This window comes from Melanotaenia boesemani, chromosome 13, assembly GCF_017639745.1.
Source record: "Melanotaenia boesemani isolate fMelBoe1 chromosome 13, fMelBoe1.pri, whole genome shotgun sequence".
Taxonomy (NCBI): Eukaryota; Metazoa; Chordata; class Actinopteri; order Atheriniformes; family Melanotaeniidae; genus Melanotaenia; species Melanotaenia boesemani.
Window position 1 is genome coordinate 29,517,854 of NC_055694.1, and position 15,024 is coordinate 29,532,877.

At 40.8% G+C, this 15,024-nt stretch overlaps 2 protein-coding genes across 2 annotated transcripts; one reads left to right on the forward strand and one right to left on the reverse strand.

The window, feature by feature from the left end:
- Nucleotides 1-305: 305 nt before the first annotated feature.
- On the reverse strand, nt 306-3,130 carry LOC121651298 (tubulin alpha-1B chain-like). Its single transcript, XM_042003376.1, has 4 exons — nt 2,973-3,130; nt 1,717-1,939; nt 1,471-1,619; nt 306-1,387 (listed from the first exon to the last, which is right to left on the reverse strand). Exons 1-4 carry the CDS (start codon nt 2,973-2,975, stop codon nt 407-409), a joined length of 1,356 nt encoding a protein of 451 aa, XP_041859310.1. The 5' UTR covers nt 2,976-3,130; the 3' UTR covers nt 306-406.
- Nucleotides 3,131-6,381: 3,251 nt separating this feature from the next.
- On the forward strand, nt 6,382-9,300 carry LOC121651297 (tubulin alpha-1A chain). Its single transcript, XM_042003375.1, has 4 exons — nt 6,382-6,525; nt 7,648-7,870; nt 7,966-8,114; nt 8,198-9,300. Exons 1-4 carry the CDS (start codon nt 6,523-6,525, stop codon nt 9,176-9,178), a joined length of 1,356 nt encoding a protein of 451 aa, XP_041859309.1. The 5' UTR covers nt 6,382-6,522; the 3' UTR covers nt 9,179-9,300.
- Nucleotides 9,301-15,024: the final 5,724 nt, after the last annotated feature.

A 15,024-nucleotide genomic window follows, 5' to 3' on the forward strand; every position in this document is an offset into this window, starting at 1 on the left:
GAAAAATAACCAAATCATCCAACAATCCTACATGAGATTCTCATTAACTCCTCCCCCTCTCTTCAGACAATAAATGAAAATGCTTGAATGTAATCAAGGACCCTCAAAATATTGTAAAAATGCCGTATTACCTTCTGAACTCCAAACACATTTAGATTCCAACTGAGACGTCTGCTTACAGTTTACTTCTTCTAGTCAAGACCATAAAATTCTGAATTTTAGAGTTCTCTAAGAACATTCATGCCTAAAATTTTATATTTGTAATGAATAAAAAGACAAAACTTTTTGTCACAGAAATTTTATTCAGAACAAAGCCAAACGACATTTTCAGGAGTTTGAATTGAACAGCCAAACTGATACTTAAACTGATGGACCAACATTTCCTGTCTAATTTCTCCATGCTCCTTTAATACTCTTCTCCTTCTTCCTCTCCCTCACCTTCAATGGAGTCAACTCCGACCTCCTCATAATCCTTCTCCAGAGCTGCCATGTCCTCTCTGGCCTCGGAAAACTCTCCCTCCTCCATACCCTCTCCTACATACCAGTGAACAAAGGCCCTCTTGGCGTACATTAGATCAAACTTGTGGTCCAGCCGAGCCCAGGCCTCTGCAATGGCCGTGGTGTTGCTCAGCATGCACACTGCACGCTGGACCTTGGCCAGATCTCCACCAGGAACCACAGTGGGGGGCTGGTAGTTAATGCCAACCTTAAAACCAGTAGGACACCAGTCCACAAACTGGATGGTGCGCTTGGTTTTGATGGTGGCGATGGCAGCGTTGACATCTTTGGGCACCACATCACCACGGAACAACAGGCAGCAGGCCATGTACTTGCCGTGACGAGGGTCACATTTCACCATCTGATTGGCCGGCTCGAAGCAGGCGTTGGTGATCTCAGCCACCGAGAGCTGCTCGTGGTAAGCCTTCTCAGCAGAGATGACGGGGGCGTAGGTGGCCAGAGGGAAGTGGATGCGGGGATATGGCACCAAGTTGGTCTGGAACTCGGTCAGATCAACGTTAAGGGCGCCATCGAAACGCAGAGAAGCAGTGATGGAGGACACAATTTGACTAATCAGCCGGTTCAGGTTGGTGTAGGTGGGACGCTCGATGTCCAGGTTCCTGCGGCAGATGTCGTAGATGGCCTCATTGTCCACCATGAAGGCACAGTCAGAGTGCTCAAGGGTAGTGTGGGTGGTTAGGATGGAGTTGTAGGGCTCCACCACAGCAGTGGACACCTGGGGGGCTGGGTAGATGGAGAACTCCAGCTTGGACTTCTTGCCATAGTCCACAGACAGACGCTCCATCAGCAGGGATGTGAAACCAGAGCCAGTACCTCCACCAAAGCTGTGGAAAACCAGGAAGCCCTGAAGACCAGTACACTGGTCCGCCTGAGAACAGAGAGGTAGACCAGTTAGGAAACTCTTCATCATGTCTTACTGAATATGAAATCATCTGCTCTGGTTTTACCCACCAGCTTACGGATCCTGTCCAGAACCAAGTCGATGATTTCTTTTCCAATGGTGTAGTGTCCACGGGCGTAGTTGTTAGCAGCATCCTCCTTACCAGTGATCAGCTGCTCAGGGTGGAACAGCTGCCGGTAAGTTCCAGTACGCACCTCATCTAAACACACACACACACACACACAAGAGAATTAGGAGTGGTTTACAAATATCCAAGCATTTCACTCTAGTTGCAGCCAGAAAAAAAAGCAGATTACCGATGACAGTGGGCTCCAGGTCCACAAAAACTGCCCTGGGGACGTGTTTTCCAGCTCCAGTCTCACTGAAGAAGGTGTTAAAGGAATCATCTCCTCCTCCAAGAGTCTTGTCACTGGGCATCTGTCCATCAGGCTGGATCCCATGTTCAAGGCAGTACAGCTCCCAGCAGGCATTTCCAATCTGGACACCAGCCTGACCAACGTGGATGGAGATGCACTCACGCTGTGGGAAGGAAGGAACAAAGAAACTGTCATTTTCCCTTTTCAATATAGTTTCAGAATAACATTCACTCACTCATTTTATAGAATCTGTCACAATAACTGCAACAAGAATGAACGCAGTTCTTCCCCGTCTGAGAAACAGCAGCAGTGCAGCAGGAGGCACCTCCCTGCACCACAACCCGCAGGGGACAGAAATGCCTGAATGCACCCCCCCGCAGAACCACAACACTCTCCTCTTTCCTCCACTCTTTTTTGTCCTGTCTTTTCATCCACCCTCACCCCTCTTTTGCAAGAAGATGCACAAATGCAAATTCATTTGCCTGTGCACAGGCTCGTGCACCTTGTCAGCCTGGAATATTCCACTTGCTCTTTTCAAAGATGTAGGGGCTTTAAACTGACGCAGGAGGAAACAAAAAAGAAAAATGTGTCTCTGCTGCAATCTGATTATGGAACTCTGCAGAAATTGGACCAATAAGAGAAAGAAGATTTATTTCAGTTTATTCTGTGGTGTGATTTTAGAATTGAACACTTGTTTAGGTTTGCAATTATTTTTACTGCATCCCATGAATTAAAAATGAAGCCAGTCTCCATCCTTCCCCACCCAGTCTACCCCTCCCTGCCACAACAACCTCATATTTCAGATTTAATAGTAATTCATTGTATTCTGTTATAAAATAGTAATAAAAATGATTAAATATATTGTTGCTGGATGTCAGAAACATTTAAAGCCCTATCTGCGCGCCTGGACGCCACCAGTCGGTGCATTGTTCTCGTTTCAACACAATGAAAATCAGATTCTGGCCCAACAGAACCAATCTGAACCACCATCTGCAAAATCAGAAAGCTCAACTTCACCCTCACTACTTCTAAAACAGACAGGCAGAAAAAATGTTCTCGTGCTTTCTGAAGAGCTGGAAAATCTTTGTCGGCGTCGTGAACGCGCAGAGACACCGGCTGCTGATGGAATCTGGATTTCTAATCAATCAAAAACAAAACAAACGCTTCAGCAGACAGATGATTAAAATGTTACTCACCATGTTTTAATTTGGGCTTCACAGAGGAAGGAGAGAGGGAGAAATGGAAGGAGAGAGGCTTTGTAAAAACGTGGTGTTTGCGTTGCGTGTTGTACCCAACGGGGTCGAAGCAACAACTGCTGAATGAGAGGGCGGCGCAGCCGGATTTATACCCCAGCGCAGAAAAACTGCCGCCATTTGGTGATGCTGCGCACTGATCTGCGACCAGCCTGGGTTCTGGATTCTCATGTTTTACTAAATCAGTATCAGAGAGTTAGTTTTTAAGTGGCCTTAGTGACTTAAATACTGACAGAAATAATGGATTATAAAAGTGAACGTTTGCATATTTCAGCAAATGTCTATATTGATGCGTTGTTTTATTTATAAGCCTATTTTCTTTATTTCATTCTTTATCTGAGAGCATGAATTTGGCGTTATTTAGAGGAAAAAAATGAATGTTTCAAACAAAGCTAATTTATTATGCATACATCCCATTTGAGCATTTTCAGAGTGGCATCATCCCACAGAAACACCATGATGTCTGGAGCCATCCATGTTGCAGAGACATGCTAGTGTTCATTTGACATGCCATCTCTTCCTCTCTCCTCCTCCGTCTTTGTCCTAGATTCTCTGCAATGATGTCATTCAGTGCCGATCACGTGACTGCATGTTTGCCTGTCTGCAAGCTCCTCAGCTGTTCAACAGTGGAAGCTGGACTCAGCTCCTTCTCATTCTGTCGTGTTTGAGGAATTGAAAATGCCTTAAATGCAGTTTCTGTGACACAATGAAGGTGTCAGGAGCTGCAAATGCAAATTCTGCATTTAAGCTGTCTCCAAAGCAGCTTGGGAGGCGACTCCCCTGTCTCACATATCTAAAGATGATGCAGAATAAACCAAAATGCTGATAATGTGGTAGGCTATATCTCATCAGGGAGGTCGTTGATCTGAGCGGTACGGGACGAGAGGGAAACACAGGAAAGGCAGATATCCAGGGTATTTTAAGAGAACATTCTTCACTCCCCCTCCTCCCCCTCCTCCCCCTCCTCTTCCTCCCCAGCAGCTGTGAGGCAGGAGGGTCTAAGCAGCTGCTCACTGAGGAGAGAAAGGAGGATGGAAATGCTAGAAAGATGGGAGTGGTCCTTCATGGCGTGAAGCTGACTGCATTGCATCTTTCCAAAGAGAGAACATGAAACCCAACCATGTGAGGAAACATATTTTCCAGCTGACCTCCTCTGTGAAAGTGCATGCACTCCATGGCTGTGAGATTAAAGAAAAGAAAAAATTATTCTCTTAAATCAGGTGTTTGTTTCTTTTAGCTTTTGTCAGAGCTGTTTTGGGCAGGGTGGGGCAGTGCCTTGCCGGGAGTCAAATAACCCCAGAAGCACCAAAAAAATGCTATATCTTATATCTGTGAATGTGAGAATATGTGTTATGATAAATTCACTTACACATGACCACCAAGTATTCTGTTGTTAATCTAAATGTTAAAACCAGTTAGTAGATAATTAGTAGATAACAATGACTGAAAATAAATTTAAGAAGATTATAATTTGGGTACCAGGCACAAGGTTGTTATTTTGTCATTGGTTTAATGGGAAAATTTCAAGCTTTTACAATTTCACTATTGTTGCTATTAAATGCTTCTGTGTGGAGTTTGCATGTTCTCCCCGTGTATGCATAGGTCCTCTCCAGGTACTCCGGCTTCCTCCCACCGTCCAAAGACATGCATGTTAGGTTAATTGATTACTCTAAATTCTCCCTAGAAGTGTGTGCGAATGTGAATGGTTGTTTGTCCCCTATGTGTTGGCCCTGCGGTGGACTGGTGACCTGTCCAGGGTGTATCCTGCCTCTCACCTGTTAATGCTGGGATAGGCTCCAGCTTACCCACGACCCATAATGGAACAAGCGGTACAGAAAATGAATGCTATTAAATGTTATCTCAGCCATTTGTTTAAAAAAATTATTATTGTCCAAATGAAAAAAGAGAAGCATTTTTGTCTTGCTTTTGTCTTAGTGTGAACATTAAAAAGTTGACCACATTATGACTAGACCACCTGTACAGGAGGCAGCATGGGATTCGTGCAGTACAGAAGATGTTTGCACACAGGACCCTAACCCTAAACCTAACATGTAGCATAACAAAATGACAGGAAGAAACTCAGCTTAAAAAACTGCTCAGGTTCACATTTTGTTTTACTTTAACACATATCCTCATCAGACATTGCTTTACTCATTCCTATAAGACTTCTTTATTAATTCCTTTACTTCTTTGGGCTGCTATACTAAATTTATTTTATGTATGTCATTTCAGCAGGAAGAAAAAATAGGCCTTGTTAAGACGAGGTCAAGGAGACTAAAAGAAAACATAGATGCCAACAAACAGCTACAAACATAATCTGTTTTACAATAGGTGTCCCACAATGATGGAGATGACACCGTTAAATGTCTTTGCTAAAGAAAAACTTTAAAAATGGTAACCATTTTAATCAGCCTTGTATTCACAGGCATCATGTTTCTAAGACAGCTGTTACAGTTTCCTTTGTTGTTAGCAACCAAGCTGTTCACCTCCATGCTGGTCAGGGGCTCTGTGTGGGTTTTGTCAGGAAAGATGATGATTTTAAACAGGCAGCAGCAGCAGAGCTCACAGCAGCCACTGCATCTAAAACGAGGACGGTTTCCTTTCAACAATCCTGTAGTGGAGAGCAGGGCGTTTCCTTCAGACAGACAACCTGCTGCTGGTTTTGGGGACAGACATGGATTCACATCCCCCCACACAGCCAGCTACCATGCTGCTATTTAAGCCGGGTCATGTGACATCCACATAAAGGCAGTCTGTGTGGATAACTGTATCCAGGCAACTCCTTTATTCATCTCCTAGCAACCGCAAAATCTTTAGAGCAGGGAGTGGCGAGTGTGGAGGGGATGGGTTTCTGCAGTCCGTTGCGGCCTATATCCCTCATGCATGACAGGGCAGTTTAATCTCTTTTATCTTAAAGACAAAAGGAAAAAACAAATAAGTTGACATTAAAAGACGCAGAGGTAACAAATTCGATATGAGTTGCAAATATTATACCTGTGTTGAACAGGTGTTACAGTACACACACACACACACACACACACACACATATGTATATATATGTATATACATATGTATACATATGTATATATATATATATATATATATATATATATATATATATATATATATATATATATATATATATATATATATATAAATGATTTTTACCAGGTCATAAGCAGACACTAATTTTCTCAGCTGTCAGACCGCCGAGGCTGTAGTACAATGATGGAGGGGTTCGGGTGGGGTCTGGGGGCGGTCTTTACATTTTTCCAATAGGAAGCCCCAAATTGTTTCAAAATGACAGACTGACAGGAAAACTGACCAATAGCTGGACATAACCCACCAGCGCGAGTCCTGCCAGCATATATATACACCTCTGTCATCCTCATGATCGCCATTACATCTTACATCGACCCCATAACTGTCGAACTGTAAGACTCTTTACCGAGGAGACTCTTCTATCCTCCGATTCAGCTTCAACTAAACAAATATGGTAAGAACCTTTCAGCAGTTTTCTTAAATGTGTGTTTTTCAGGTCTAACATCCACTTATAAAAAGAAAAAGATGACAGGAGTAAAAGAACTCTTCACTTTAATATAAAAGTTAATTAAATGTTTAAATCCTACCAGCGCCGTTAGTGGGACAGTCCGTCAAAATGTGAATTACAGAGGTTTCACTCTTGGTTTGATAGGGAGATGTTCTGGCGCGGTTTGGGGTGGAGACGTGGCGGGCCGACCGGACAAAGGAGGTTTTCATGATAGACAATGAGGAGTTCAGACTCCAGCTTATTGTCTCTCCGGGACTGTTTCAGTCCCGATATTCACGGGGACAGAAGCGGCTCGTGGCGGTTACATTAGCGACAGCACGAGCTGAAAATGTCGCAGAAAGAGAAACCCTACCCGCAGGGAGATGGGATGAAATGCACTGTCAGCATGGCGGCTCTCATTAAAAATTCATGCTGGAAACGGACCCCCTCGACCGCAGCATCACTTCTGTAACCCGACTAAAGGTCTCCCTATCGCAATTAACTGGTTAATTAGCTGGTTTTACTCTCACTTCAGAGTTCAAACTTCAACCTCAACCATTGCTTGAGTTAATGGCTTGTTGCCTAGCAACGAACTTAAGACACAACTTAAGTGCGCCAGAAAAAAACGTTGAAACGAGCGTTAAAAAAGTCAAGATTATTTTATTTAAATGTCTGAAACTGAAAAATTAACAAAGTAAATCGATTAATTAAAATTTTATAAGAACAAACCCACAGTTCCTCGTTGTGGCGTTGGTTTATGAAAAAATGTCAGTTTAAATAAGTATCAGAATTTTTTTATTTTAATAAATAAAACCCAAAAAACAGTAAATAATTTTTTTTGGGGGGGTTATTTTCCTGAGAATAAACCGTTTTATATAGTTATATATTTTTTTTTTAAGTTTTTTTTAAATATTTTTTTTTTAATTATTAGAATGAACCTTAATTTCCTCATCCTATACACTTTTGATTTATAAATCATTTTCCCTAAATATATATATATTTTTTACTTTCTTTAATCATAGTTTCCTGTGTTGTTATCATTTGTAAGAATGTGTACAGCTGAATGACCTGTGTTTATTCTTCCCACAGCGTGAGTGCATCTCCATCCACGTTGGTCAGGCTGGTGTCCAGATTGGAAATGCCTGCTGGGAGCTGTACTGCCTGGAACATGGGATCCAGCCTGATGGACAGATGCCCAGTGACAAGACCATTGGAGGAGGAGATGATTCCTTTAACACCTTCTTCAGTGAGACTGGAGCTGGAAAACACGTCCCCAGGGCAGTTTTTGTGGACCTGGAGCCCACTGTCATCGGTAATCTGCTTTTTTTTCTGGCTGAAACTAGAGTGAAATGCTTGGATATTTGTAAACCACTCCTAATTCTCTTGTGTGTGTGTGTGTGTGTTTAGATGAGGTGCGTACTGGAACTTACCGGCAGCTGTTCCACCCTGAGCAGCTGATCACTGGTAAGGAGGATGCTGCTAACAACTACGCCCGTGGACACTACACCATTGGAAAAGAAATCATCGACTTGGTTCTGGACAGGATCCGTAAGCTGGTGGGTAAAACCAGAGCAGATGATTTCATATTCAGTAAGACATGATGAAGAGTTTCCTAACTGGTCTACCTCTCTGTTCTCAGGCGGACCAGTGCACTGGCCTTCAGGGCTTCCTGGTTTTCCACAGCTTTGGTGGAGGTACTGGCTCTGGTTTCACATCCCTGCTGATGGAGCGTCTGTCTGTGGACTATGGCAAGAAGTCCAAGCTGGAGTTCTCCATCTACCCAGCCCCCCAGGTGTCCACTGCTGTGGTGGAGCCCTACAACTCCATCCTAACCACCCACACTACCCTTGAGCACTCTGACTGTGCCTTCATGGTGGACAATGAGGCCATCTACGACATCTGCCGCAGGAACCTGGACATCGAGCGTCCCACCTACACCAACCTGAACCGGCTGATTGGACAGATTGTGTCCTCCATCACTGCTTCTCTGCGTTTCGATGGCGCCCTTAACGTTGATCTGACTGAGTTCCAGACCAACTTGGTGCCATATCCCCGCATCCACTTCCCTCTGGCCACCTACGCCCCCGTCATCTCTGCTGAGAAGGCTTACCACGAGCAGCTCTCGGTGGCTGAGATCACCAACGCCTGCTTCGAGCCGGCCAATCAGATGGTGAAATGTGACCCTCGCCACGGCAAGTACATGGCCTGCTGCCTTCTGTACCGAGGCGACGTAGTCCCTAAAGATGTCAATGCTGCCATCGCCACCATCAAAACCAAGCGCACCATCCAGTTTGTGGACTGGTGTCCTACTGGTTTTAAGGTTGGCATTAACTACCAGCCCCCCACTGTGGTTCCTGGTGGAGATCTGGCCAAGGTCCAGCGTGCAGTGTGCATGCTGAGCAACACCACGGCCATTGCAGAGGCCTGGGCTCGGCTGGACCACAAGTTTGATCTAATGTACGCCAAGAGGGCCTTTGTTCACTGGTATGTAGGAGAGGGTATGGAGGAGGGAGAGTTTTCCGAGGCCAGAGAGGACATGGCAGCTCTGGAGAAGGATTATGAGGAGGTCGGAGTTGACTCCATTGAAGGTGAGGGAGAGGAAGAAGGAGAAGAGTATTAAAGGAACATGGAGAAATTAGACAGGAAATGTTGGTCCATCAGTTTAAGTATCAGTTTGGCTGTTCAATACAAACTCCTGAAAATGTCAAGTTTGGCTTTGTTCTGAATAAAATTTCTGTGACATGAAGGTGTTTGTCTTTTTATTCATTACAAATATTACAACTCTGGAAAAAAAGGATAATAAAGAGGTTGGGGTGTCCAGTGAAGATGAAGAGGAGTACTGAAAGAGACGTGGAGTATTTTTAATCATGCTAAATAGAAATGTTAGTTTTGAATAACATTTACAGCTTTTTTTTTTTTTTTTTTTAAATACAATAAGTAAAAAATCTCTGAAGAAATTTTGAAGGGTCCAAATGTAGCCACTGCTAGCTGAGATGTATATGTAGCTGCATAAAACAGGCAGCATGGGTGCAGACATGGTGGAAAATATCAGAAAGAAGTGGAGAGGGGGTTGTTGCGAAAATAGTGGTCTGGTCCAGACCATGGTCCGCACCGCTGTAATGAGCTGTCCCTAACACTAGGGGGAGACAACATCGACGGTCCAGACCTCTGTAGAGAGTAATCCCTGCTACTAGGAGACTTTTAACCTCCTTAACCCTAGGGTTTTTGGAGGTGTAGTTTGCCTGAACAGACCTACCCAAATTAAATCAATAACTCTGTAATTATCAGGTCAATATACATAACCTTGGTCTCGATGGATACGTAAGACCCTATGGAATATACATCCAGTGTCAGAAACATTGTGAATGGTCATATGCCTGTGCAAATTGTGATAAACCATAGGTAAAAATTAAAAAAATATCCTCGCATAATTGTTTTTTTACACAGATGAAAACATCATGATAGAAACCATTCTGTGCATAAAGATACCACTGCATGCATTCAGCAACTCCCTGACTACAACTGTACAAAGTTTCATGAGAATAGAACAAAGCTCATAGCTTTTATGCAGGTTTTAGTGTGAATAGTACCAAGTGGACTCTCCATTTGGCCACTTGGATACCCAAACTGTGCCAAACTGTGCCAAATGGGGTTTTTTTTACTTATTGGAAGAAAATCTAAAATCTACACCACTATAGGAGGCTGTGTGCATACAGTCCCTTGCACAATATAAAATCTATAAAAAGATAATGAGCTGTAACCTTTATTCCAGTTGAAGCATATTTTTTTCAATAGTGCACTATATAAACTGTCAAAAATAGAAAAAAATAAACACAAAAGCAATGAGCAAAATGTGGTAGCAAAACAGTGAAGAAAACTACGTACAATCAGTTTAAAAAATATATATACATATAAACTTACTTATAAACTGGATCCGCGTTTGATAAAAAAAAATCCTCCTCGTCCAAGTCATATAAATTATCACTGCTGTCTTCAGAACTGGATATCTCCACATCACTACGTCTCTGTATTTCCTCTAGAGCTTCTAACACGGTGTATTTGGTTTTTTGTAATTTCTTGGACATGTTTATGGCTTTTATCCTTCGTTCTAAATGGATAAAAAGTCAAAATGAAGCAAAGAAATGAATGCTGTTCGATATTCACTCTTTCCGGTGCGACCACGTGCGTAACTGCAGCAAAATGGCAATGATGCTCCTTTGTTTATACCTGACAGAGAGTGGACTTCCGGTGGATGGAGAGCCGGACAAGTTGGGAGTTTTAAGCTCGCTGTCTATTGCTCCCGAAATTGCCTTTTACCTCAAAGTCAGTCATTCGATAGACCCAAAGTTAGAAAGGGACACTTTGGCACGGCCGCCCTTCATGAAAAAATCAAACACCCGCCTTTAATCTAGTCTCAACTACGCTGAATTCTATCAAGCAAGAAAAGAGAAATCAGGCTAACATCAACCTCTGGTCATGCTAACAAATCTGATCATACACACAAATGGAATCCTCTGGCGGCAGCTACGGTAAGAGGAAAGATCACCCTGCTACCCCAACAAAATCTTCTGCTCCTCCCAGCAAAGTTAAAACCATGCAAGAACAAACAGAAAACTCAAGCGCCCTTGTCAAGCTAACTATGAAAATAGACACATTTGAAGAGCAGTTACGAGAGACCTCTAATATGGTAGTTAACATAGCCAAGCTTGCTGAAATGAATGCTGCAGATATCAAGGAGTGCAAAACACAGTTAAAAGCTGTTGAAAAGGAAATGCCACAAGTTATCAAAGACAATAGAGACCTTAAAGAAAGAGTCACGGAGCTGGAAAGATACAAGTGGCGCTGGAACCTTCAAATACAAGGTATTAAACAAAAGGAAAACGAACAGATCCGTCAAGAAACCATAAGTATCCTTTCAGAGATTGCACCAAAGTGGGCCTCTACCACGGAAACAGTTGTTGACAGTGTTCATCGACTTAGGAAACAAGAAGGTAGGAGGGATCGCCAAGTGATCATCCAATTCGTTATGAGGCATCATAGGGATGAAATTTGGAGACTGACTAAAAACTCAAAGTTCTGCAAAGAAGCTGGGATCCGTTTCAAGCAGGACTTTTGCAAAGAAGACCGGGAGGCTCGAGCAGCAGTTTGGCCAAAAATGAAGCAAGCCCGTGCAGTAGGAAAGAGCATCTACTATAGGGGCCATATGGGTTTTATTGACAGTAAAAGAGTTATTATTGACTGTTTAATACTCTGATATCTTGAATATCTGACCACTTAGGCAACTCTGGCTTCATTTAATATCTCATGTGCATAATATACAGGTTAAAGTAACCAAAAAAGAAGTTTAGATTAATTAGGAAGCTGTGGCTGTGCAAATTTGCACAGCTGGTTAAGGATATTTACTATATTTTTGCACTCACGTTGCCGCCTCTGTCTATGAATAGAGGTTGAGTTCACAGGCAGTCTGTTATACTCTTAAGTTCATTAGGTAAAGCTGCTTAAGACGTTCTCTAAGAGATGTTATTAAAATAAATTTGATATCTGATCTTAAAATTAAATTCCACCAATTTACTCAGGGGCTTATCACAACTCTTCATTACAACTAAAAAAAAACTACATTTAACAGCCTTCCATCTCTTTTAAGTTGTTATTTCATTAATTTTTCTTGTTAATTTGTTATGTCTTTACTTAACTTCTCTTTTGCAACACTTAACGCTCGGGGTTTAAGAGATTCTATAAAAAGAAAAGCCACATTTTTGTACCTGAAAAACGAAAAAGCACATTAGGTTATCTTATTCAAGAAACTCACAGCAATGAGACAGATGAAAAATGTTGGTCAAATCAGTGGGGAGACAAAATAAATTTTAGCCACGGTTCAAATAGGTCAGCAGGGGTCGCCATACTCCTGAATAATTTTCCTGGGAAAGTAGAAGCCTGAAAGAGGGACCCTCTGGGTCATTGGATAATTTGTGTTTTTGAAATGAGTGAAAGATTTCTTGTCCTTGGGAATATTTATGGTTATAACAAGCAGAACCAGAACAAAAAACTAGTAACAGAACTAACTACTATTGTAAAAGACTTATCTAAAATTTATGTAAACTATGATATCTTCATTGGAGGAGATCTTAATGCAGTAATGGATGATTGGCTTGACAGATGCCCCACAAGATTTCAAGATCATCATTATAATACAGTTTTAGTTGAATTCTGTAACTTGCTCAAACTGTCAGATGCTTGGCGCTATCTAAACCCACACACTCCAATGATTAAACCAGATGGAACAATTAAACCTAGATTAGACTATTGGCTTTTCTCTAATATTAAACCTGACTCCGAAATAAAATGCATACTCTCAGCTGCACCACTAACCGATCACTGTCTGGTTAAAATTAATGTTGCACCATCAAATATGGGCCAAAAAAATTATTGGATTTTGGAAATTCAACTCAAATCTCCTCAATCATGATCCTTATTGTCAAGAAATAAAATAAACTATTAAAGACACAAATAGTGACTCATCACTCACCAGTTTTAGAGCCAAATGGGAATATTTAAAATACAAAATACATCAAATCTCCATCTTGTTAAGCAAAGTTTTAAATAGAGACTGTAAACAAAAAGAAATGCATATTATAAAAGAAATATTTGCAACAAAACTTTGTTAAATGAGGATGATAAACAAAAACTGTCCACTTTGCATTCTTCGCTGGATAGCATAATAAAACCAAAGGAGCTTATCTCCGTTCTTGAGCGAAATATAGACAGAAGAAGGAGAAAAGAGCATACTTCTGTCGTCTAGAAAAAAGAAGACATGAGCGGAAAAAACGTTAATAACTGACGATCAAGAATGCGGTGATCCAGCTAAGATCTCCAAAGCAATTTTCCAGTTTTATAGTCGATTATATTCCTCTTCTTATTCACATGTTGCTATGAAATTTATTTTTAATCAATCAAGGAACAGATCCCTAAGATTGATGAATGTTTTAAAAATACTTATGATGCTGAAATTAAAATAGTGTTTCGTACACTAGAGCTATTCGGTTTCGGAGAACAATTTATTAACATAGTTAAATAAATTTATAAAGATACAAATAGTACAGTTCTTCTGCCGCAGGTTATGTCCCCAAAGGATGTCCTATCTCCCTGCTCTTATTTATTATTGTAGCCGAGATGCTATAGATTCTTATTTAGAAATTGGATTTTGAAAAACTAACCTTACTTGATGAAAAACGGACAATAAGCCAACTTGCTGATGATACAGCCATATTTATGAAAAATAGCAACCAACTCCCCAAAATCCTTGGGACTATAGATCTCTCTCTTCTCAAAAGCGTCTGGCCTTAAATTGAACCTTAATAAATGTGAACTTCTGCCTATTCATGATTGTAATTTGTCAACCATTCATTCCATCCCTGTGAAAACAACAGTTAAATATTCAGGCATGCAAATTACTAAAGATATGAATTTAGTAACCAAACTTAATAACTGGGGAAACTTGGAAAAATGTAAAGCCCATCTCAATTCATGGTCTCAGAGAGAACTATCTTCTATTGGTCAAACACTACTTACAAAAACTGAAATCATTTCTCGTTTCATTTATCCAGCTCAGTCCCAAAGAAGCAATTAAAGCGATAAACCAAGCAAACTTTAATTTCATCTGGAAAGGTAAAACACATTATATAAAAAATAGCACAATGGCCCAAAATTATGAAGAAGGTGGCATCAAGGCAATTGACTTTGAATGTATTAATGACACTATCAAAATCAACTGGCTAAAACAATTTCTAAGGCAACCGAAACAAACTTGGTTTCACATTCCTAATGAAATATTTATGAAACTAGGTGGCATTAAATTTCTCCTTAGTTGTGATTATGACCTGAAGAAAGTCCCATACAAACTCTCCTCATTTCATCAACAAACTCTGTTTTATTGGAAAATTATTTAAAAACATAATTTTAGTCCCCACAATATCCCAATATGGAACTGCAGATATATTTTATATCTGATTACATCTGATTTTCTTTATAGCCGTTTTGGTTTTGACTGTAATAACTATATAATCTGTTTCAATCATACTGAAACCACAGATCACATGTTTTATCAACAGTGTCTTTTGGGAAGATTTATTACATTACATTATTACATTATATTATACACATTATTACATTGGTTTTCTAAATTTCTGCCTGTTCCTGTTCTAAAAAGAGAAAACGTTTTATTTGGTTTTATAGTTAAAAATAACTGTCACAGTATGTTGATCAACTCCATAGTAATACTTGGAAAGTTTTTCATACACAAAAACAGATTTATGAAATCCATTCCCAAACTGTTTGCTTTTCACAAAGAGTTATACCAGTATTTCTATTCTCTATATCACATGAAAGGAAAAGAATGCTGAGACTCTACACAACGATAGAAGCTCTACATATGTTAAAAATCCCTTCTTTCTCTTGTGTTCTTTTCTT

Excerpts from the sequence above, each read along its gene's own strand:
- LOC121651297 (XM_042003375.1), top strand. Across the intron at positions 7,871-7,965 it reads CCTGGAGCCCACTGTCATCG|ATGAGGTGCGTACTGGAACT; the intron begins GTAATCTGCTTT and ends GTGTGTGTTTAG. Across the intron at positions 8,115-8,197 it reads TGGACAGGATCCGTAAGCTG|GCGGACCAGTGCACTGGCCT; the intron begins GTGGGTAAAACC and ends CTCTGTTCTCAG.
- LOC121651298 (XM_042003376.1), bottom strand. Across the intron at positions 1,620-1,716 it reads CCTGGAGCCCACTGTCATCG|ATGAGGTGCGTACTGGAACT; the intron begins GTAATCTGCTTT and ends GTGTGTGTTTAG. Across the intron at positions 1,388-1,470 it reads TGGACAGGATCCGTAAGCTG|GCGGACCAGTGTACTGGTCT; the intron begins GTGGGTAAAACC and ends CTCTGTTCTCAG.